The 22,810-nt window shown below is 38.7% G+C and overlaps 1 protein-coding gene across 6 annotated transcripts in view; it reads left to right on the plus strand.

Moving 5' to 3' along the window:
- The window catches only part of rasgrp4 (RAS guanyl releasing protein 4), a 46,460-nt gene that overhangs the window by 9,402 nt on the left and 14,248 nt on the right, over positions 1-22,810 (plus strand). For 4 of the 6 annotated variants that reach the window (XM_017699783.2, XM_017699614.2, XM_037540123.1 and 1 more), the window contains exons 2-9: positions 6,474-6,649; positions 9,718-9,823; positions 10,984-11,046; positions 12,420-12,548; positions 16,005-16,146; positions 17,389-17,562; positions 19,478-19,594; positions 21,593-21,868. In XM_017699783.2, the coding sequence (XP_017555272.1) occupies positions 6,474-6,649; positions 9,718-9,823; positions 10,984-11,046; positions 12,420-12,548; positions 16,005-16,146; positions 17,389-17,562; positions 19,478-19,594; positions 21,593-21,868 (1,183 nt within the window). The remainder of the gene's footprint in view (positions 1-6,473; positions 6,650-9,717; positions 9,824-10,983; positions 11,047-12,419; positions 12,549-16,004; positions 16,147-17,388; positions 17,563-19,477; positions 19,595-21,592; positions 21,869-22,810) is intronic. The other 2 variants (XM_017699874.2, XM_017699701.2) reach the window with 1 other exon arrangement.

Below are 22,810 nucleotides of genomic sequence, written 5' to 3' on the forward strand. Positions count from 1 at the left end.
AGGGAGACAGAGAGAAAGAGTGAAGAGTATCTGACGGCCGTTCTTCCTGTGACATTGACAGCACTGCCAAGTGACATTCATGGCAAACAGGCGTAAAGCAGTAAAGCGAACTGCTGTGCCGACACCAGGCAGGTAATGGGACATGAACAGCAACAACAAACAGCGCACTGCTGTGGCCAAAACAGCGCTGTGGATATGATCAAACACGAGAACCTCCACTCTCCATAAACATAAACACACACGCCATACAGGCACACTCTCTGGAACATGCATGCACAAGCATACTCGGTACACCCTAAAGTGTCTGTCTGTTTCACTTCACTGCACAATTACGGTCTTTCGTAGAAGCTGTGGCAGGTGGGCCAGCGGTACAGAATGTTCACACAAATTAAAGTGAGTTTTTGCCAAAATGCCCACATTTAGAGTCAAAAATTAAAATTAGGGTGCCTAATTTTGAGTAAAAATGGGAGAGCATGAGGATGTTGTATCATGCCAAAATGTGTTAATTATCAAACATTAGTAATCTAGTAATAAGTTATTCATACCTCCATGTGCAGGGGTTGGCAACCCAAATATCAAGAAGCATCATTTTGTCCTTTCAACAAAAACTCAAACCACCTTAAGAGCCACAACATTTTATGTCCATTTTGCCATCTTGGCTGTAAATATGTCTCAGTATGTGCTAATGTCCTAGTATAGGCTAAACATAAAATAGAATAGAATAGAAAAGAAAAGAAAAGACAATGTAAACTCACAAAATGCACTGTTCTCGCATCTCCAGCAAGAAACGTTTCAGCAAAAGTAGAATAGTTTCTTGTAAAATGTCTCTAAAAATGTTGAAGTCAGCTTCTCAGTCGCCAGCTTCTTGTCAAATTTTTTCCGTTCCACCTTAAATGGTGCCTGAGGCACCAGAATGTAACTGCTGCACCATTTAAGGTGGAATGGGAAAATTAGAATGAGAAGCTAGTTCGACATTTTAGTGTTTAACAGTTTCAGGAAACGAGTTGGAGTGATTATAAATGCAAATAAGCCTGTTCATTTCCAAATCATCAGTATTCATCTTTAATCTCTCTCTTTGCCTTTTCACTAGCTACTAGTTAGGTGAGATTGTTGTCGTTGCTATAGCGACCAGGAATCTATGTGCCAACCTTCAGGGTTAAAGGGTGAATTAGCAGTTCTCCATTAACTCCAGCGTTTAAGAACTTTTCTTGTTAAAACTCTATTGAATCTGCATTGAATTCTGCAATTTCCCCCTGGGATCAATAAAGGAATCTGAATCTGAATGATCAGCAGAGCTTTATTTTACTGTAAAGGAGGATTATTTTATGTTTATCTATAAATCGAATTCTGCTATGGAGCTGCAACGGGGCAGTAAAAGAGTCACATATTATTGACCCCTGTCCATGTGTTTAATGATAGAGGAGATTGCTCAGGCACCTAGAGTGTGTTATTCATTTTGGATGTGTGTTTGCGTGAAAAGCCGCTGTTAGGATGGATCGGCTCTAGACTTTTGTTGTGTAATCATGCTAATATTAGTGTGGTTTCCAGCATACTTAGCTTCAATGAGCTACGACAACATAGTCTAATTGCAGAGCATTTTAAACTTGAGACTCAGCGTCATGTAGCATCTCTAAACAAACATTGTAAGCAATCGCTACATCACTACTATTATTGTGCACTACAGTTTCTTTTTCATTCAAATAAGTGGGATTCAGCATGGCATGAATAGATCAATTAAATTTAACTCAATTTAATTCTGTTCAATGAAGTGAGTTTTACTGCCATGGTCAGATTGGGTTATTGTATTTCCAAAGCATCATTAAAATAACAAGAACCAACATTTAGTTATTTGACCCCTTAGACTTTCCCTTGAGTTCCGCACCCTAACTATATAACATAGTTTACTGAAGAGTATAGTAGAATAGTAATTTTTTAACCCTTTATATTATTATCTCATATTATTATGAGATAATAATATAATTTTATAATTTTTGAAAAAATATTCACTTTTCTTGCATAAAATCGACCTGATTATTAAATTGAAAGACTTAAAAAAATAGTATGTGCAGGAGTCCTTTTGGAGTTTGAGGCAACATTGTGTGACAATGGAAAGTAATGATACAGAGCTGTGTTCCCTGAAGTGGTGAGACCTGGCTTTTGACTGGCTAAAACCATTCCACTCTCATACAGTGTTGCTTCTAGGCAACATATTTCTGTAAAGACATTGCATGTTAAAAAGGAGGTTTAAACATGCCCGCTAAGAGAAAACTGACATGCTTTTTATCGACTTACTCAAACTCTTCCTTTTATTGTTACCCCATCATTGCCTTTAAATATGTATTATGATATTGTAAAGTGAGGCAAATTAGTTTGCTGCCCTGAGGCAACATTGTGCAATAGAAGGTTAAGGTGAATTCCACCAGTTTTCAAAATTTCTGCATGATTAAATAGAGATGTAAAGAAAATCTTTTCGAGTATCGATGGGTGGTGATGGGAACCAGAGGTCACAAGATGTGAAACACCATTTTATTTACTATCCAAAATGACCAATGAACCTACACGTCTTCTAAGTTTTTATATATATCACTGATGATTGTAAAATAGTGTTTAACCTGAAGCAATAAGTTTTCTTTGGAGACTGTTTGCCTTACAGCATGATGCACATACATCTCTGCATTGAATAACATTATATACATAAAATACATTTTCAGGACAAAATCTAATGTCAAAACTAACATGAAATAATGATAATAAGGCACCAGCCATATTGGTTGCCATTTTATCTGCTCATTTCTCGTGAGGGAGCTTTTAGAGATATTAAACCCCTCTGACGTCTGGTTCCCATCACCACCACTATGAACAGTTCTGACTTGGTAGTTTATCTTGAACGGAGCATTTCACACCAAACCACTCTGATTGACTTTGTTTACATTTTAAGCATTCAGTTAGAAAATTCAATTTAGAAAAATTGGTGGAAAACCCCTTTAAGATCAGGGGTGCTCAAACCTTTTGACTCAAGTTACCAAAGTCAAATGTTATGTTGTGGTGGGTTGGTGTCGGCTTTAAGAAGAGTCTGGAGTGATCAAAGGGCATTAGTAGAAATGTCTCTCTCTCTCGTTGTTTCTCTTGCTCTATCTATCTACCTATCTTTTTCTGTTACTCTCTCACCCCCCTCTCTTTTACCCGCTCCCCCCGTCTGTCATGCGTGCACATGCTAACACATGTGACCTCACTGAACTGAGAACACAGATCAGAAAGTGAACCCACAGTTATCAGATAGATAGTATGTGCCATTTGTGCATATCAGCATATTTTCAGCCCAACCACTTTAGTTTACGCATCACATTCACAATGGTGTCTCCACTGCATGATTTTCTCATCTTGAACCTTAAGGGCCCCAAAACTGGAGCACCAGGCCTCAGAACAGGCCAAACACACTAAAACCTGTCCTCCCACCACAGCAGTCGCAATACAGCTCAGCACAGAGGCTGGCCTTAAAGCAGCAGCTCATCAAAAAGGTCAAATGCACACTCTCAGAAAAAATGGTACGACACTGTCACTGATAGTGATACTGATAGTCACTCTTGTCACTGTGGTGGTACCCTCAGGGGTACATCCCAGTCCCAGTACCAGAATCCATTGAAATGATATGTTCTAAGTTGTACTGACTCCACACACCCCGTCTCATCTCCAGGAATTTTATTCTTATTTATGTTCTGATTTAAAACATTTGGTTAGGAAAAGGTACAAATATCTACTTTTCCACTAGGAAAAACTCATGTAAGGTACACTATTGGACCTTAAAATCACTGCTGTACCTTGAGGGAACACTTACATTGTTTGTACCTTGAGGAATGAATCATGTACCTGCATAGTATGTTTATTTCTAACAGTGTATGCAGTTTCTTTCTTACCCCCTCTTTAGCTTTGCACTAGAGCTATGAGGCTAACGTGATGAAAGCTTATAGCAGCCAAGTGAGCATCAAACTGCAGGCCTAAATCATTACACAACTGCCTCAAACCATGTGGCTTCTTACACTGTAGGACACACTGTTACCAACCAAAATAGACAAAATGCAGGCCTCGAGATGGCTGATGCTTTAGTTTTTAGCTGCATGGCATTCAGTTGTATGCAAAAGTTTGAATATTGCTGGTCAAATTACACGTTTGAAAAAAAACATCCTCTACAAGAAACTCAAAGTTGCATTTTTTCTGCACTTTCTATGTATTTGCTAATTTTAACACACTGAAAATAAGCACAAAATGTAAAAGGTGCCACTTTTGTGTGTATTTTGTTTTCTTTTTTTTTCAAATATTTTAAATGTAGCACATAAACCATAATTGTGCATTAAAATGTGCAGATGTGCATTCTCCGTAGATGATGTGTCCACTTATTTTCTGTTAGAAAATCAACAAAATGTGTAATTTGACCAAGTGGACCCAAACTGATTGTGTTTATTTTATTAAAACAAATGATTGACAATTCCATTTTGTCACTATCAAAACAATCATAACACCACCGAAACTTTGGTTTTAATTTTAAGAACAACTCCAAAATGCTAGCCAGTAACTAGCAAACACAGCTTTGAACAGTTAACTTGAACTTAAATAATATTTTCCACAAAAAACATACTTAATTGCAGAAAATACATGTTTTGGTAATAACAATTCTTAATGTTCCACACTGATTTTCAGACTTTGGGACACATTTACTTCAAAACAGCGTGGACTGCTCACCATGTGGCTATGAGGGACAGGAATGCACTCATACTTCTTGTTCTGAAATGCTGGGGGAGTGGCTAAAATAAAATTCCGCCCATGGACTAAAATTTTGGTCATGACATGAAAATGTGAAATAAAAGTTATTTTACTTAAAAATTTAACTCAAGATGAATCTAAAACTTTGCTATAAAAGTATTATAATAAAATGTAAGTATTATATTCACATGTTGAAATGCAGTAGTTAGGGTTTGGACAGACACCTCCCAATAGAAAGTCCCCCATAAATGATGATTTTGTATGCATTTATCTTAACCCTTGTGTGGGGTTGGGTCTGTGGAATTTTTTGAATTTTTACCAAAAGAAAAAAAGGTTTATTATTGTTTCAACTTCAGATTTTTTGGCCTTCGCTCATTTTCTGTGAAGAACATAAAAAATAACCCATTTTCAGTGCCTTCACACTGAACCTACACATGTATATTACACATGGTGTTGGGCTGAACCCGCGGGGACTAAGAGTGTGGAGGTGCTGTGTCCTTCACTCTGTTCTCCTCCTACATGGCCTGCTGTTAGTGTGTGTGTGTGTGTGTGTGTGTGCGAGGATGGACAACATGGACAGGCTGCTGACTGGCTACAGCTGCGAAAGGAGAACCCTGCTCTGGCCACTTGTGATATTTTAAACATCTGGTATTTTTATATAAATTGTTATGGCTGTAACAATTGGTCCACCAGACCACTGAAGGGTTAAATACTATCTCAATGAATACCTTACGTCTAAGTAGTTCATAACATTATTCTTGTCTAATAGGGAATTGTGAACACATGACTGAATCCCAACAAGCTCTTTGGCAAATTAGGCCCCGTTTGGGTGCAAGAGCCCTTATTTTAGTAACTATATAGTGCACTATGTGCAGGCCTTTTGAGCCATTTCTGATTGAGCCCCAGTCTGTTTGACTCAGATTGAGGTAAACATGATGATTTATACTTGCAGTTTGCACACTGGTAGCTGCTTGAGCATAAGCTTCTTGTTAGCTACATCAGCTTCAGAGCTTCAGTACGAAACTAAAGACACTGAACATGTCTTGGTTGACTACGTTAGAGACTGTGGGGACATCTGTGTACAATTGTGTACATCTGATTATTATTATTATTATTACTCTTTTATGCCGGCCAAACTGCCAAAGTGAAAGCAGACCTGGACCACAACCTCTACTGCAGCTTTGATATAATATATGATATAATATATGTGAGAACACTGCTGGTCATCGAATCATGACCACCTTGTCTCTCTTTTTGTTCTTTCTGCATCAGAGGGATATTTAGTGAAGTGGCACTGTAGATTTTTTTCTATAAAGTGTTGGTTGCCATGGATACTTTTTGTAATCTATTTATGAGGTTACAGTGATAAAGTGTATTAATACGCACAGCCCTGAATGCCCATCTGAGCTTTTTCATTTTTAATGAATTTTTTTTCCATTCCTTTTTAATTTTTGTATATTTTTTCACTCTGTGATTGTGAGCCTTTTCTATAAGTCCCTTGTGAAAGACCTAAAATATATACTCTCTCTCTCTCTCTCTCTCTCTCATTACATCTTTCTTTATCTCTCTTATTCCCTATCTCTCTCTCTCTCACTCTCTCTGTCTCTCTTTCTCCCTCTCTCTTATCTTATCTCTCTCTGTCTCTCTCTCTACGTCCTCCTCTCTGTCTATGTCCCTCTCTCTCTCTCTCTCTCTCTCTCTCTCTCTCTCTCCAGTAGAAAGTCCCGTCAGGAAGGGGGGAGTATGATGAAGAACAGGCGGGCAATTCAAAGGAGAATGACCTGTCCAAGTCCTCAGGAGATCAACCGGGTACTGCAGAGTCCCTCGGCTCCGTCCATCACTCGCTCTGCAAGCCTGGAAGAGCTTATCCAGCGGTGCCTCCACTGCTTCGGTCAGTCTGATATACTGTCTGTCTAACAGATATTCTGTCTATCTGTCTGTCTGGGTTTATATATATAAACATCTGCCTCAGTGACACTGATGTCTTTCTGTTTGAACATACTTCCTGTCAAAAGTTTGGGGACATGGTGCCTTACTTTTCATTGAACTAAGAAAATACCTACAACAATTTTATTAACATAAACTACATGATTACACCTAATATGCTAACAAATGGCTAATATATGAGTAATTATTTACAATAAATTCCATTAATTTGTGTAATTAATCACAATTGATCGAATTTGTCTTGTTTGTCTTGTTTCCATATTGACCCTAAGGAATATTTTGTTTCCATTTAAAAAGCAGTGTACTTGTTGTGTTGTTATAATGACATGCGTGAAGAAAATAAGCTTTGTCATAATGTATTTTTTACCTTCAGTAATCAATGATGTTAATTACATTGTATGAATGCAGGATTTATGAACCTCTGTATGAAAATCATGATAGCCATAGAGTGAACACAGTGTTCAGTTTTCATCACTGACGTCCAGTGAGAGCAACAGTGGCTGCATGTTCCAACCGATGAGTGCATATATCACATACCTATATCATATAATAGCCACTTGCTATCATACAGCTCATGGATTCTTGATACGGTAGAGGATCTGGAGGGGAAGTGGAGCTTTCTACTCCTTCACCCCAGTGCTGAAGATATCACTTCCAATTAGACATCACTGTAATGGCACTTCATGTCCACTTATTTATCTCTGCTGCTGTACTTAATCAGTGCCTCTTCTATATCACCCCTATACATATCACTTTATACATGCCACTTTATACATTATTAGTATTAAGATGTACACTTTCTACCTCATACTCATGCTGCTGTGTTTCATGCTGCTGTTATTTGCACCTTACTATTTATTGTTTATTGTTACTTTTGTTCTTGGGAGTTAACTGGGACCTTGAGTACACTACTTCGTTCCACTTCATGTACCACGTGTGATGCGAATGACAGTAAAGCCTTATCTTATCTTATCTTATCTTATCTTATCTTATCTTATCTTAAAAACAATTTAAAGGCTGTATTAAAATGAGGAGGCTACAGTCACAGATTCTATCATGACAACATACAATGTGCTGCAGCTGGGCTTCAGCCTGCCTGACTACAGATGGTTTGAATGGTCAGCTAAGAAAATGTGTTAATTGCATGAAAACCTTTGTGGCATTAAAAAAATCATAATGACTTTAATAGGCATATTATCATCACATGACACTGGTTTTCTTGTTTTATTTCACTAAGCTAATACAAACTTTGTATTAAAATGACTAAATTGGATGTCCCCAAACTTTTGACTGACATGTCCTTGTACTTACCAAGTGTCAAACACAAGGCCCGCAGGCCTGATCCGGCCTACAAAAGTGTTTTAATTTTCTATTAATATTCGCAATGTGCTGCATTACAGTCCCCATCATGCACTGCAACATAATGTGCGCTCTAACTCTCCTACCCCAACAACAGGCTATGGGGCAGTGGTTACACCTCAGTTCTACACAGTTCTATGCAATTCCACACCAGTCATATCACTAAACGCACTAACTGCATTTCAGCTGCAGTTCAACCACTATAAACACCCAAAGTCAGCTCAGCAGCTCAGAAACTGAGCCCAAGTATTAATGAACTGCAGCAGAGAAAATATGCCAGGGGTGTAGTTTAAGCAAATAGGTAGCTTTAAAAGGCCAAGCTCCTGGGAATATTTACATTTTCAATCTATTAAGTATTCATGTAATATTTTCTACTGCAAGAATAAACAGTGGGGAGTTGGGGGTTACATCATTAATTTAATTATTTATTAAAAAATTCAATAAAAACATTTTTCTGGCCATGGATTTGTTGAGATTTCAGTTTGATGCCCCTGTCTTAATGTATTGAACATTCTAACTGAAATTGGATATTGAGCTTGTTGTTACTGCGGCAAACCTGAAGCGTCAGTGTTGTACATGTGCACTCTTGAGGTCACTGACCTTTGTAGTTTTTTATTATATCAATGCAACACTCACTTTTCTACAGAGCCCTGCTGGTGACATTCCATATAAATAAAAACAGTGTGGCCACACCTTATTAACACGTTGGAACAAGATCCTAATGCATGGCCACAAATTAGTAAGGCATAGGAATGAGATGATTAAGTTGTGGCCACAACTTAGTAAGCTTGGGAACAAGATCATGCCTTAGTATGTCATGACCACGCATTAGGCTCTTGTTCCCCCACCTTACTAGATTGCGGCCATGACTTAATGATCTTGTTTCCATGCCTTACTAAGTTGTGCCCATGCATTATTTTTATTTATAGGATGTCACCAACAGGGTTTTGTACGTTTCCTTATTCCTCATGTAATTCCAGTACAGTGGTGTATATCTCTGCACTGACAGTGCCTCTGTCGGCTCTCTGTCTGTGAGGTGGGTCTGTGTGAGCCGGTGAAGCCCTGTGCAGTGCTGTGGAACTGCTCTGGCTTGATTTCGAGTCCAGGCCCTGTCTCTGGCCTCCTCTCCAAGCTTCTGGGTCTCTCTTGTGCCAACCAGATTATATAAGCTTATAGAAGAGAGGGAAGAGACGGAAGAATGTGTGAGAAAAAGAGAAATAAGAGACAAAGAGCGGACAAAAGACTGAGAGTGAAATCTTTTTGTTTACTGCTTTTCAGGCCCTGGGAATGTCTTTGTCCTGCTAATGACACAAAGCCTGTTTGTGTTTGTGTGGCCTCTCTCTCTCTTTCTCTCTCTCTCTCTCTATTTCTCTCTCCCACTTTCTTTCTCTCTCTGTCTCACTTGCTGCTGTTCTTCTTTCTTTCTTTCTTTCTTTCTTTCTTTCTTTCTTTCTTTCTTTCTTTCTTTCTTTCTTTCTTTCTTTCTTTCTTCAGACATCAGACAGTCTCTTTCTAAAGCTTTATTTCTTCTGCACTCTCTCTTTCTCTCTCTCTCCCTCTCTCTCTCTCTCTCTCTCTCTCTCTCTCTCTCTCTCTTTCTCTCTCTTTACTCGTAAAGTCCTGATTATTTATTTCTGTGTTTGTCTTTTACAGACACTGAGGGGAAGCTCAGCAGAGGGATCCAGCAGGTCAATATGACCCTGATGATGCATAACTGGGTCGTGCCATCACATGTCTTTGCCCATAAGCTGCTTTCTCTATATCCTAAACTCATTTACTTTGCACCGTTTATTATTATTTATTATTACATTCTTTCATGCTGTTGGTAATGCTGGATATTTGGGGGATTTGGATATGATATAGATGGTTAGATAGGATAGCTGTTACATAGGATGTAGTTTACAGTAGTGGGTAAAAGTCAGACACCACCCTTTCATTTGTTTAATTTCCAGTCAGAAAGGCCATTTATTTTTCAGCATCATGAAAAAGTAGAAAACATACAGTATATTTAACAAGAAATAACACAGATTCAAAATCTGAATATAGTATAGTTTTTTCAGTGTTTAGCGTGTCCACTCTTTGTTATTATTACAACTTCCATTCTTATCCAGAACATTGCTTTCAGTTTTTTAGTTCAAGTTTTTTTGCTATGGGCCCTTTAATAACATGTCACTGAGTAAGGTCACTCAGGGGTGAGCAACCCAAATGTTAAAAAGAGCCATTTTTTCAAGTTTCAACAAAAATCAAACCACCCTGGGAGCCAGATTTCATTTTAATTTTATTCAAGTAATTTGTCACCAAATTATTCATCTTAAATCTTTCTCTGTGCCATTTTGTTAGCTACTAGCTAAGCAAGATTGTTATGTGCATTGCCATGGTGACCAGCAGTCTGTGCACCAACCTTCAGGGTTAAATGGTGAATCAGCAGTTGCATTAATTCCAAGACCTAAGACCATTTATTGTTAAACTGTGCTGAATTATCAGCAGAGCTTTCTGCAAAATAGGATTATTTTATTTTTAGCTAAAAATCTAATCCTGCTGGAGAGCCACAACAGGGCAGTAAAAGAGCCACATTTTGCTGACCCCTGCTATAACTAGTTACCCACCTCTGGCTATTATGGTAGATTGGCAATGCAAGATAAGTTTCCCCATAAGGAAATAAAGTATTGTATTACATGACATAATGGTCACAGAGATGGCAGAATGGCAAAGCATGCCTAAAAGGTTCAAATAACAGCTCAGGATTCAGACGGAGGTACCCACAGCATCACATAGCACCTAATTCCCACAACACCAAAGCTTTGTTATGGCTCAGGGTATTTGCATCTCTGTGGATAGACTGGTTTCTCTGAGCATGTGTATGGAAGATGGGGTTTGTGTTCCAGACACTTTAATGACCCTTCCTTAATGAGAGATCACATACAAGGACTGTCCTGTGGACAAGAGGGCCCAGAGACGACCTCAGATCTGTCACTTCATCAGGTAAGTCTGCTTAGAGATTCAAACATTTCACCAGTTTGGATTCTCTTTACTAAAATTAAAAGTTGACTTGGCCTAACGTAAAATGATTTTATAGAAAATGCTATTGCTAGACTAGCATTATTTATTTAACTAATTTACAAAGTATAACTCAAGAAAGGAAGGAAGGAAAAATAAGTCAATTGGACTGTGAAAACACTGAGGAAAATCACCAGTTACCTCTTGCTGTCAGGGATACTCAAATAATGATCCTAATTACTTCATATAGAAATGAACCTTTATGTTTACTGAACAAGTCTGTTTTGGAGGTTTCTGAACTTGAACTGACGTTGTTCACTGACACCAAACACAAATCAGGGGTGTTTCAGCTAAAAATAAAATCACCATCTCTACTAGGAACAGTTATCTAGCAACCAAAATAGGAACATACTGTTTCACTGTGGTGCTGTGAAGCACATACTGTGTTAGTCGCCGCATTGTATCGCTCCTTATTTTCATAAAGTTAAACTTCGCTCAGCTTTGTTGTGTTGCGGACTCTGCCTACTTCTCCTCACTAACATTCGTGCTGCCTCCGGTCACTGGAATTCACCAGTTCTCTTTAAAAACCAATGACCTGTGGCCACTTTGTCATGTCACGGTGCTGCCGGTGTGCATGCAGGGTTACTGGGTAAAGAATATTATTTGATTTCATTACTTGAAAAAGGTGAAATAGCTAAACTGTCTCTCAGATAAAGACAAAGGCACAAAAGCACAAAAGTAAAATAAAGACTTTTTGTTAATCTTGTTCTGTTTTGTTTTTGCTTCAAGGAGCTCAGAAACTATTTTGTGGTCTTTTGGCCGATGAGTTTATTATAAAGTTATTATAATGTTGTTTATCACATGTATACATGCATGTATAAGAATATATATATTATCGAAAACATATATTTAAATGTTTAAATAAAGTTAAGTGATACTTTTTAAATCCCACAAATGGGGAAATTCCACCTCCGCATTTAACCCATCCGTGAAGTGAAACACCACATACACACTAGTGAATAAACACACACTAGTTGGCAGTGAGCACACTTGCCCGGAGCGGTGGACAGCCCTATCCACAGTGCCCAGGGAGCAATTGGGGGTTAGGTGTCTTGCTCAAGGACACCTCAGTCATGGACTGTCAGCACTAGGGATCGAACTGGCAACCTTCCGGTTACAGGGCCAGTTCCCTAATCTCCAGCCCACGACTGCCCCACGATAATGATAGCATAAATGATCATTTAAATTTAAATGATAGTATGTTTAAAAAGGTTTTATACTGTTGAAAATGTTTAGTGTATATACAAAAACAATGGGGCTGGTTTTGATCCTGTTATATTTGCTCTGTCCTCTCTCAGACACTGGATAGCTCAGTTTCCTCTGGTCTTCGAGACTGACCCTCTGCTGGAGGAGGTAATGGGAGATCTGTGGGCACTGGTCAGGGTTGAGAAGGACTCCCACTGCCACCTGATCGACACGCCTTACCTGTGAGTGAGACCAGGCATTTACACGCCCATACCTGCGCTGTGTCAGTGAATGGATAGCTGATCCTCAGGGAAGTGACAGGTTGTTTTGGTCTGCGATGGTTTGGATGACTAGCAAATCTAGATCACACATTGAATGAGTCAGACTGTAAAAGGGAGTTCCTCTCCCACCCAAACATGACCTGGTTTCAACATTTTTGGAAAAGGTACACACTTCCTCTTTAAGTAATGGGTGGGCGATTTTAGGATATTTCTGGAGTGATGCATCCTGAGTTCCAGGCTGGTAGCACGATAGTATAACAGAGGTGCAGCAGATCAAACTGCAGCCTAAATCTGAATCACAAGCACTTTATCACACTCTTATTAAGCCTTGTAAAGCCAATAGCTGGCAACTATCTAATCAAACCACTAACTCTTAATTATCTGGATGCACATTATTACATTATTAAGCAATAACTAGGGTGAATTAAGCATATTCCAGTGCACTTATGATACTGTTATTAAGCCTTATTAACTATGAGTCAAGGCAGATACAAGGAGTGTGCGAGCCTGAGTCAAAGATTTAAAGATTTTAATCTTTAAAAAAAGAAATCTATCTGTAGTTTGATCACACATTCACATCTTCCACCAATAGCACTGCTGCTTTGACTCTGTTGATCTCTGCTTGGTATAGCAGCAGGCTAAAAACAACCACATAAAAGTCAGTCAGAAAACTGAATTATTGTCTTTGTGATTTTACTGGTTACGGTAGGTGAGTTGACCAGCTTACTAACTGCCATGTTAGCTCCTTGGCTAAGCACAGCTGCACATGCCACCCCACTGCTGCAAGTTAACACCTGTTAACACCTTCACTTTTTTATCTGTAGCTCAATGCAGAGCTATGCTGTCATGAGTAAAGAATGATCTACTATAAGTGTCTTCACGTTTTTTCATTTTACTGTTTATAGCTTGCTAGCAGCAACAAAGTCAAGGATTTTTTCGTCTTCCATTCTTGGTCAATTTTGCAAGGTGACACAAACTGCAAATTTCTGGTGTGACTACATCTTAAAACCTGATTCAGATGGGATTAGGTTTATATGAGGTCAGGTAATGTAGTTTTATCTCAGTGATTTTAGTCTGGATGTGCCATGTCAGTCTGTTTTATGGACTAAACTCTCCTGCGTTAGTAAAGATTTTGGTGGCAATGCATTTTCTGTGCATTGTCCTCCTTAAAAAGGAGTTTTTTAAATACTGAGGCACTTGAAGAAGCATCACGTGTGTTCTCTGTGGCTGGAATCAAGCCGATATGTGACGTTACTCTCTCGTCTCACATGGACAATGCAGAACATGTACAAATTACTGGTAAAAAGTTTGACTGTATTGGTGAAGCTGACTGTTTCCTGTGAATTCCAAAGAAAATGGTAGTGACTCACTGCTTTTCACTTTCATTTTACAGTAAATGGAATAACATGTTTTAACATGTTTTTTGCTCTTTTTTGGAGTAAAGGCAGGGCGTAAATCGAGTAGCCACTCCCATCTCTGACATTAATACAGAAATTTCTCATAAGCATTACAGACATTCTCTGGTAAAATTACATTACCTCACCTCTCCGTGTTGAAGTAACCCTGTCCGAATAGAGCTTAAGGGTGCAAAAGCAACTTAGCTTCTATGGGTTTTTTGACTCAACAAGTCTTTCTGTTCTTTTCTATATACAGGGAAGCATACTGATATTATTGTCTGTGCTAATCACCATACAATACAGATGCGACAAGCAGCAATATGGTTGAAAAATGCTGGAGTATTCCTTTAAACATGTTTCTGAGACTGATTGTACATCCCTTGGGTCCAGGCCTGTGACAATCATGACATTTTAACTGTCCATTAATTGTCATATAAATAACTGTGTAACAATTTATTTGTCTTTTTTGTTGCGACTTTTCAAGAACAAGCCTAAAACAACTAATGGCTGATTATCTGTTGTATGTTGACATGATATAATACAATGCAGTGTTGTGTGTGAGCAAGGGACTACAGTTACACAGAATCATGAGCAAAGCCAACCAGAACTGTCGAAAGTGTGAGTGAGAAGCACTTGTTCTAGATAGATAGATAGATAGATAGATAGATAGATAGATAGATAGATAGATAGATAGATAGATAGATAGATAGATAGATAGATAGATAGATAGATACTTTATAGATCCCAAAGGAAATTTAGCAACGGAGCTACTGGAAAGGCTGCCACTCACAGAGGCCCCGGATGTTAGTAGTATGCTAATGTAACATGCATGCTAAAAATTGTGTTAGTTACCCAGACAACAAACAAACAAACCAACAAACAAGCAAACATTTCCCTAAACATGTTGTAGCACTTAAAAAGTTTATAGCTTTTATTGTTTTTCATAAGACCCACAACTCCTCCCAGGAAATGTGTTTCTGACTTTTTTATGTTAATTTGTTTCAAGGTATCTGATGAAAACAATCAATTTCACTTTCTGCTTTTTGTGATACAATGTGACTGTGAAACGTAATGACTATAAAAATAATTGTGGTCAGCTTAAATTATTAGTGACTTTGTAATTATTATGACAGGCCTTGTTGGGTCATTAGCGACCCATGGGCTATATATGTACACAGATCAGGCATAACATCTTGTTTCTATGCTCACTGTCCATTTTATGTCCACCTACTGTATAGCTGCACTTTGTAGTTCTACAGTTACAGACTGTAGTCCATCTCTTTCTCTGATACTTTGTTAGCCCCCTTTTACCCTGTTCTTCAGTGGTCAGGACCCCCATGGACCCTCACCCTCACGGAACAGGTACTATTTGGGGATGTGGATCATTCTCAGCACTGCGGTAACACTAACGTGGTGGTGGTATGTTAGTGTGTGTTGCGCTGGTCTGAGTGGAGTTTTTAAACACCTCAGTGTCACTACTGGACTGAGAATAGTCCACCAACCAAAAATATCCAGCCAACAGCATCCTGTGGGCAGCGTCCTGCGACCACTGATGAAGGACTAAAGGATGACCAACATAGACTGTGCAGCAGCAGATGAGCTGTCGTCTCTGACTTTACATCTACAAGGTGGACTGGCAAGATAGGAGTGTCTAATAGAGTGGACAGTGAGTGGACACAGTGTTTAGCTATGGAGCTGATAAAATGGACAATGAGTGTAGAAACAAGAAGGTGGTCGTAATGTTGTGCCTGATCTGTGTATATGTGTATGTATAGATCGATAGACAGTTATAGATTTAGCACAAATTGATCTACAGGAAACCACTGCTTGTTTTGTTAATATAACAAAAATGTATGACATAGATGGGGGGCATCTATTAAGGGTTAAGTCTTAAGAGTATCTTTAGGTTTGACCCATCCCTCAATTGCTTATAGTATTACAGTCATGTAATCAGACTTCTTAATAAATAAATGATCATGTTACTTCTGTTCTGATGTGTTCCTTTGTCTATATCCCCCAGCAATCCTCCAGTGAATGTGTCCCAGGCTCCTTCGCCCTTGGTGAAGAAGAGGAAGGTGTCGCTACTCTTTGACCACATGGAGGCCGATGAGATGGCGGAACACCTCAGTTATCTGGAGTTCAAAAACTTCTGCAGTGTTTCAGTGAGTCAGCCGACCTCAAACACTCACCACACCCGCTCACACCTTTCAAATTTCCTCCAGAGACAGTCTGGTACATGCCACACAGTAAACACAAATTGCCTCACAGGCCTACCATTTGTACGAACTGGCTGTGTCACTAATCACTCACCATTTAAATGTAAGTCGGTGTGACTAATAGGAGCTCTGTAATACATAAAGTAGCCTACCAGTCACAACTAGGTGAAACACCTTAGAGACGATGTGAACTATCAGCTGATGCTTAAGTGCTTAAAGTCTCCAAGAGGACGATAAATACTAGCATTTGTTTCCAAAACACGTTTTAAAACAAAGTGAATTTTGAATGACCGATGCCATTAAGTAGATTTCAGCAGCCAATAAGGTTGCAGCGTATGTGGATCTTGTTCAGGCCTGTTGGAAAAGCATTGAGAAACAGGTATTTTAACCTGTTAAATTTGTTTAACACTACATACAGTGGTATGCAAAAAGTTTCTGCACCCCTGGTCAATTTACATTTTTTTTTCTTGACTTTCTATATCAAAAATTCAATTATTACATTCTCTAAAAGAACAAACTTAAATGTGGCATTTTCTGTTAATTTTATTGCACAGTTTCTATTTGTTGAGATATTTGAAGAAACATGAAATACAAATGGCGCTCTAACTTTGTGTACAGCACACATTTTATGTTTGTTTTCCCCCAAGAAGTGAAATTCAGCAAATAAAATGTGTAAAAAGTGTTGTCTTATTTTGACCTAGAAAATCAACAAAACCCAGGGTCACCCATACTTTTGCATACTAGTTTGGTATGTGTTATTTCATGGTTTTGGTCCCTTTATTACTATCCCAACATGCATTTGATATGTGATATTTTGGATTTAAAAAAGTTATACTGGCTCCATTAACACAATGAGTGGACACACATTACTAACTAAAGTCAAAATTTTAAGGCAGCCACATTCCTTGCTTTTAATACAACATCATCTTGTCTAGAAAATGGTCAACAATTATGAAAACCTCTCCTATGTACAGGTGGAACCCAGCATTTGACTGGTACTCTATATAGCACGTAGTCATATTTAGGTAAACTGAAACTAACGCATGACTGGCTTCAACTTACTCTTCATTTGTCCTGAAATGACTGTGATGTTTCAGACTATGATTAGCTCAGTAGGCATGTGGCTGAGTTTGTCGTGGTTAAGCTGATTTTTGTGATTGTTAAGTGAGCGTTTTTTTGCTGTGCTAGTTCCTGGACTACCGCAGCTACGTGGTGCACGGCTCGGTGAGAAATAACCCGGCTCTGGAGCGCTCCGTCATGCTGTGTAACGGAGTGTCCCAGTGGGTCCAGCTGATGATACTCAACAGACACACTCCACAGCAGAGGGCTGAGGTCTTCACAAAGTTCATTCATGTAGCACAGGTAAATTCCGTGTGGTTAAATGTACGTATTATGTAGGTAGCTGTATGTAGTACAGTAATTTTATTAGTCTGTTCCTCATGAAATAGTGATACAATGTAATTGCCAGCTAACTATATATATATGTATATATATATATATATATATATATATATATATATATATATAGAGAGAGAGAGAGAGAGAGAGAGAGAGAGAGAGAGAGATAAAGAAACAGCCCAAAATTACTTGGAAAAAATTCTGGTTCCACTGCCTTGCAATAAAACTACAGCAGATTTTTTTCCTTCTCCTATAAAGTTACCATTTTGGAGATACAAGGTTTTCTTTTATCAGCTCCACTTACTATATAACTGCACTTTGTCGTTCTACAGTTACAAACTGTAGTCCATCTGTTCCTCTGATACTTTGTTAGCCCCCTTTTACCCTGTTCTTCAGTGATCAGGACCCCCATGGACCCTCACAGAGCAGGTACTATTTGGTTGGTGGATCATTCTCAGCACTGCAGTAACACTGATGTGGTGGTGGTGTGTAAGTCTGTGTTGTGCTGGTATGAGTAGATCAGACACAGCAGTGCTGCTTGTGTTTTTTAACAGCCGGTGTTTTTAAACACCAAGTCGCTGCTGGGCTGAGAATAGTCCACCAACCAAAAGTATCCAGCCAACAGCGTCCTGTGGGCAGCGTCCTGTGACCACTGATGAAGTACTAGAGGATGATCAACACAAACTGTGCAGCAGCAGATGAGCTATCGCCTCTGACTTTACATCTGCAAGGTAGAAGTGTGTAGTAGAGTGTACAATGAGTGGATACTGCTGTGTCTGATTCACTCAGACCAGCACAACACACACTAACACACCACCATGTCAGTGTTACTGCAGTGCTGAGAATGGATCCACCACCCAAATTGTACCTGCTCTGTGAGGGTCCATGGGGGTCCTGATCACTGAAGAACAGGGTAAAAGGGGGCTAACAAAGTATCAGAGAAACAGATGGACTACAGTCTGTAACTGGAGAACTACAAAGTGCCCCTATACAGTAAGTGGAGCTGATAAAATGGACAATGAGTGTAGAAACAAGGTCATAATGTTGTGCCTGATTGGGGGTATATTTTTATCTGTTTTGTACAAAAACGCTTATACACACAGAAATAAATACACACAGGGTTCTGAAATACCGGTATTACGATAACATAGCGGACGAAATGTTGCAATGGTCTCCAAATGCGTTTTCACCAGAATATTGACGTAAGAAAAAGCATGACAAGTGTGTTTCAAGACCCTGTGTCAGTGTAGTTCTCAGGGTCTCAGAGCTATGTGTGAGAGCTGTGTCCGATGTTTTCAGAGTGACACATAGTTTATTTTAGTTCAGTTCATTTTTGTGTTGATAAATTTCCAATATTGTGGAAATGAAGCGAGTCATGACCCATATCTACCTCAGCAGCCGACACCCAATGAAATCAGTCCATACCTTAGGATGTTGTTGGCTAGATCACAGGAAATGATGTCATTAGGCAAGCCCTGTGTTCTGCCCTTGAGAACTAGCTGTGCCTTTTTCACCACACAAGCACAAGCACGCAAACTTAAGTACACGCATAGGAAATGAGCTGCTGTGTCTTGTGATGTGAGCAGTTGGTAATCATTTAGGCCTGTCTTTGACAGCTGTGTTCCTGTATTAGGAAAGGTTCTGGCAGGGCACTTACATAACTTTCCTGGCCATTTCGAGAACAAACTTTACAGGAAACAGGGTCCATGGCTGCCCAGCAGTGGGGCACACGTATAAACAGAGAGGACGGAGCATGAATGCACTCACTGTGACATGAATAGTGACAGAAATATGGAACTGTAACCTCTGAGCTGTTGTCTTTCTCACATTCTTCCCCTTTTTCTCTCTCCCTGTATGTGTGATCCGTGTATGGGAGCAGAAGTTGAGAGCTCTGCAGAACTTCAACACTCTGATGGCAGTGATAGGGGGTTTGTGCCACAGCTCCATCTCCAGACTCAAAGATACGGCCAGCCTGCTCTCCTCTGACATCACCAAGGTTAGTGTAATCTCACAGAAATACCTAAGAATCGTCGGCCAACACTGGAGCTCCCCAGTCATTTCACAGAAACACGCGACTCCTCCCACAGCAGGCCTGAACCTGCCACGTCAGTCAGCCCTTCATTTCTACTTCCTATTTACCGCTTCTTTATTCGTTAGAATTTTTTGTTAGGGGAGTTAGTTCACCATATCTTCTTTGTGTAACTGCTGTAAATGTACGAGAGGAGCTAAGGAGATACAGACAACAATCGATTCTTATAATATCAGGATACACCAAATTATCAAAAATAATAGGTTTAATACTGAGTAAGTAAATAAATAGTATTATTTATTTTTTAGTATTCTTTATTATTAGTAGTAGTAGTAGTAGTAGTATTACTGTGAACATATTTCAATATCATATCGCTGTTGTCGGAAGAAAACCATCTCCAAAATTATAACTTTACAGGATAAGAGAAAAAACTACTTTACTTTTAATGTAAGTCAGTGGAACCAGACATTTTTTCCAAGTCATTCTGGGCCCTTTCTTTTGGTCCATTCATCATGAAATTTACATACAATGTAAAGGGCAACAGATGTTTCCAAATTCTTTCAAAAAGTGAAAAACAACAAAAATGTAGATACAAGGTTTTCTTCCGACAGCAGCGATATGTATTAAATATTATCTTAAATATTATTATTATTCTAAGCATAGTTAAAGTTGTTTGCAACACCTCTGGGCAAATTCCATCTTCTGTTGATTTTATTCATTTATTTATTTTCACATCTTTTACAGGGAACAAACACATATACGGTATGTTTTGGGACATTTTAGTGCACAATTTCCGTTTATTGTTGATGTTAATATATTGTACAAAACAATGTGCCATAACTTTTGCACAGGCCACATTTTATGTTAAAATCAGCAAATACACAGTAATTGTGCATTAAACTGAGCAGATGTGTGTTCCTTGTAGTGGATGTGTTGACCTATTTTCACTAAGAAAATCATCATGTCATTTGACCAGGGTTGCCAAAACACCTGTGTATAGTATTTATGTAATTCAATGTATTACATACACTACCAGTCAAAAATTTGCACACGCCTACTCAGTCCTTCTTATACCTAATGCATAACACTGACTGTCAAACAAACAGGTCTATTCAACCTCCCTTATCACAACACTCCTGTATGTAAATGTCTTGCTTCAAACTACACTGTTTAAACATTTTTGCTGTTGTTTTTTTTTTGGATATACAGTTATATGGAAAAAATTTGGGTTCCCCGGTCAAAGTATATGTTTTATTGATTTTCTAAGTGAAAACAATTTAACATATTGAGGGCAAAAGAAAACATAACATGCAACTTGCAAAACAATTATTAAATGTTTTATTTCAATATGTTGAACTCAGCAAATAAATAGAAATTGTGTGCAGAAAAGGCCATATTTAAGTTTGTAGGATATGTTAATATTTTGTGTTATTGTATTATTTTCACTTAGAAAATCAACCAAACTAGTCATTTCACTGAGGGTATTCGTTCTTTTATTTCATATCGCTGCTGTCAGAACAAAATCTTGTATCTCCATTTTTTTGTCGCTTTGCACTTTTTTACAAAATTTGAAAATACTGATGGACTTTTACAATGTGTCAAAATTTCATGATGAACAGACCAACAAAAATGCTCCAAAAGTACTTGGAAAACAAATCTAGATCCATTAACTTCCATGTGAAATTAAGTATGTTTTTCCTTCTCCTGTAAAATCAACATTCTGGAGATATGAGGTTTTGTTCCAGCATCAGCAACATATTGTACTTTTATAATGTTGAATGCTCTAATAAACTGGAAATAAAAACATCTGCACATCAGTGTAAGGCAGTGTATCCATGTATGTAGATTTTCAGCTTCTTCTCACTTTCCAAAATAAATAATCATAATCCTAATAACAACAAATGTTTTTTTTAATGATGTGTAATGGAACATCTTTCTCAGCCTCTTATGTCTTCTTATCTGCAGAGCCTGAGTGAGCTGACAGAGCTGCTCTCCTCCTACAGTAACTACACTAACTACAGACGCGTCTATAGCGAGTGCACTGGCTTCAAAGTGCCCATCCTGGGCGTCCATCTCAAAGACCTGATCTCCCTGAACGAGGCGCTGCCGGACTACCTGGAGGATGACAAGATCAACCTGGGCAAGCTGCAGCACCTGTACAGCAACATCAGCGACCTGTTAACCATCCACAAGTGCAAGCCGCCCTTTGAGGCCAACAAGGACCTGTTGCACCTCCTGACGGTGAGGTGTTGTTTGTTGGGGGATGGGGTGAGGTGAAAGAGGAGAGGTAGACAAGGCTGCTTTACTCGAAACGTCTCTTCATAGAAGTATTTGTGTTGAGTTCTGCTCTGAGTGCCGCTGTTGTTATAAATACATCTTGTCTTTGATGCTGCTGAACACGAAATATTAATAGAAAAACATTAACATTTCTAGGCCTATACACCTGCCTGTTTCGTTGACCCAACAACAAGGGTGCTTAGTTTTAACCTGCAGAGGTATTTTACAGCCATGTCACTTTAATGGCTCTTTCTTTTTCCTTCCTGCATTGGTCTGTGGCCCCACTCTGTTATTTATATATGTGGTTCTTGGAATTATGTACTTTAGGGCAAAGGTGCATTTAGTGAAGATCAGTTTAGAACGGGTTGATTAAATTGAAGTTTCGATTTCACACTTTTTTTCACACTGCTTAAACATATCAGCTCATTTTTTCGTCCTGTATGAGCTGCTGTCCGAAGTCAGGCTAAAGTGATAGGTCAATAAAAAGTCAAACTGACACAGTTAGCCCTTTACCACATGTAACCACTGAATCAAAATATATTAGTAGTTTAACTGACACATTAGGACTTCTGTTTAGCTTCTGAAGTCCAAACTAATGGGAGAGCTCACTTGGCTGTATCTATATAAAATATATAAAATATATGCTGTTAAAAGCCTCAAATAAAACATGGAATGTCTTTTACAAGCTTCAAATGTCCATATTTAATCTAGAATGGCCAAAAAAAGGTTTGTTTATGAGCTTATTGCTAAAAAACTTCTAGAATCCCACGGGGCATTAGCAGAAGATAGCATTGTAGAGGTGTTGTTTTCAACTAACAATAACTTTTATTGCCTGCATTTGAATGTCTAGCACTAATAGTCATGGTTCACCATTGATTTTTATAGAGATCAGCATTTTAACCACAA

Source organism: Pygocentrus nattereri, chromosome 7, assembly GCF_015220715.1.
Source record: "Pygocentrus nattereri isolate fPygNat1 chromosome 7, fPygNat1.pri, whole genome shotgun sequence".
NCBI classification, from domain to species: domain Eukaryota; kingdom Metazoa; phylum Chordata; class Actinopteri; order Characiformes; family Serrasalmidae; genus Pygocentrus; species Pygocentrus nattereri.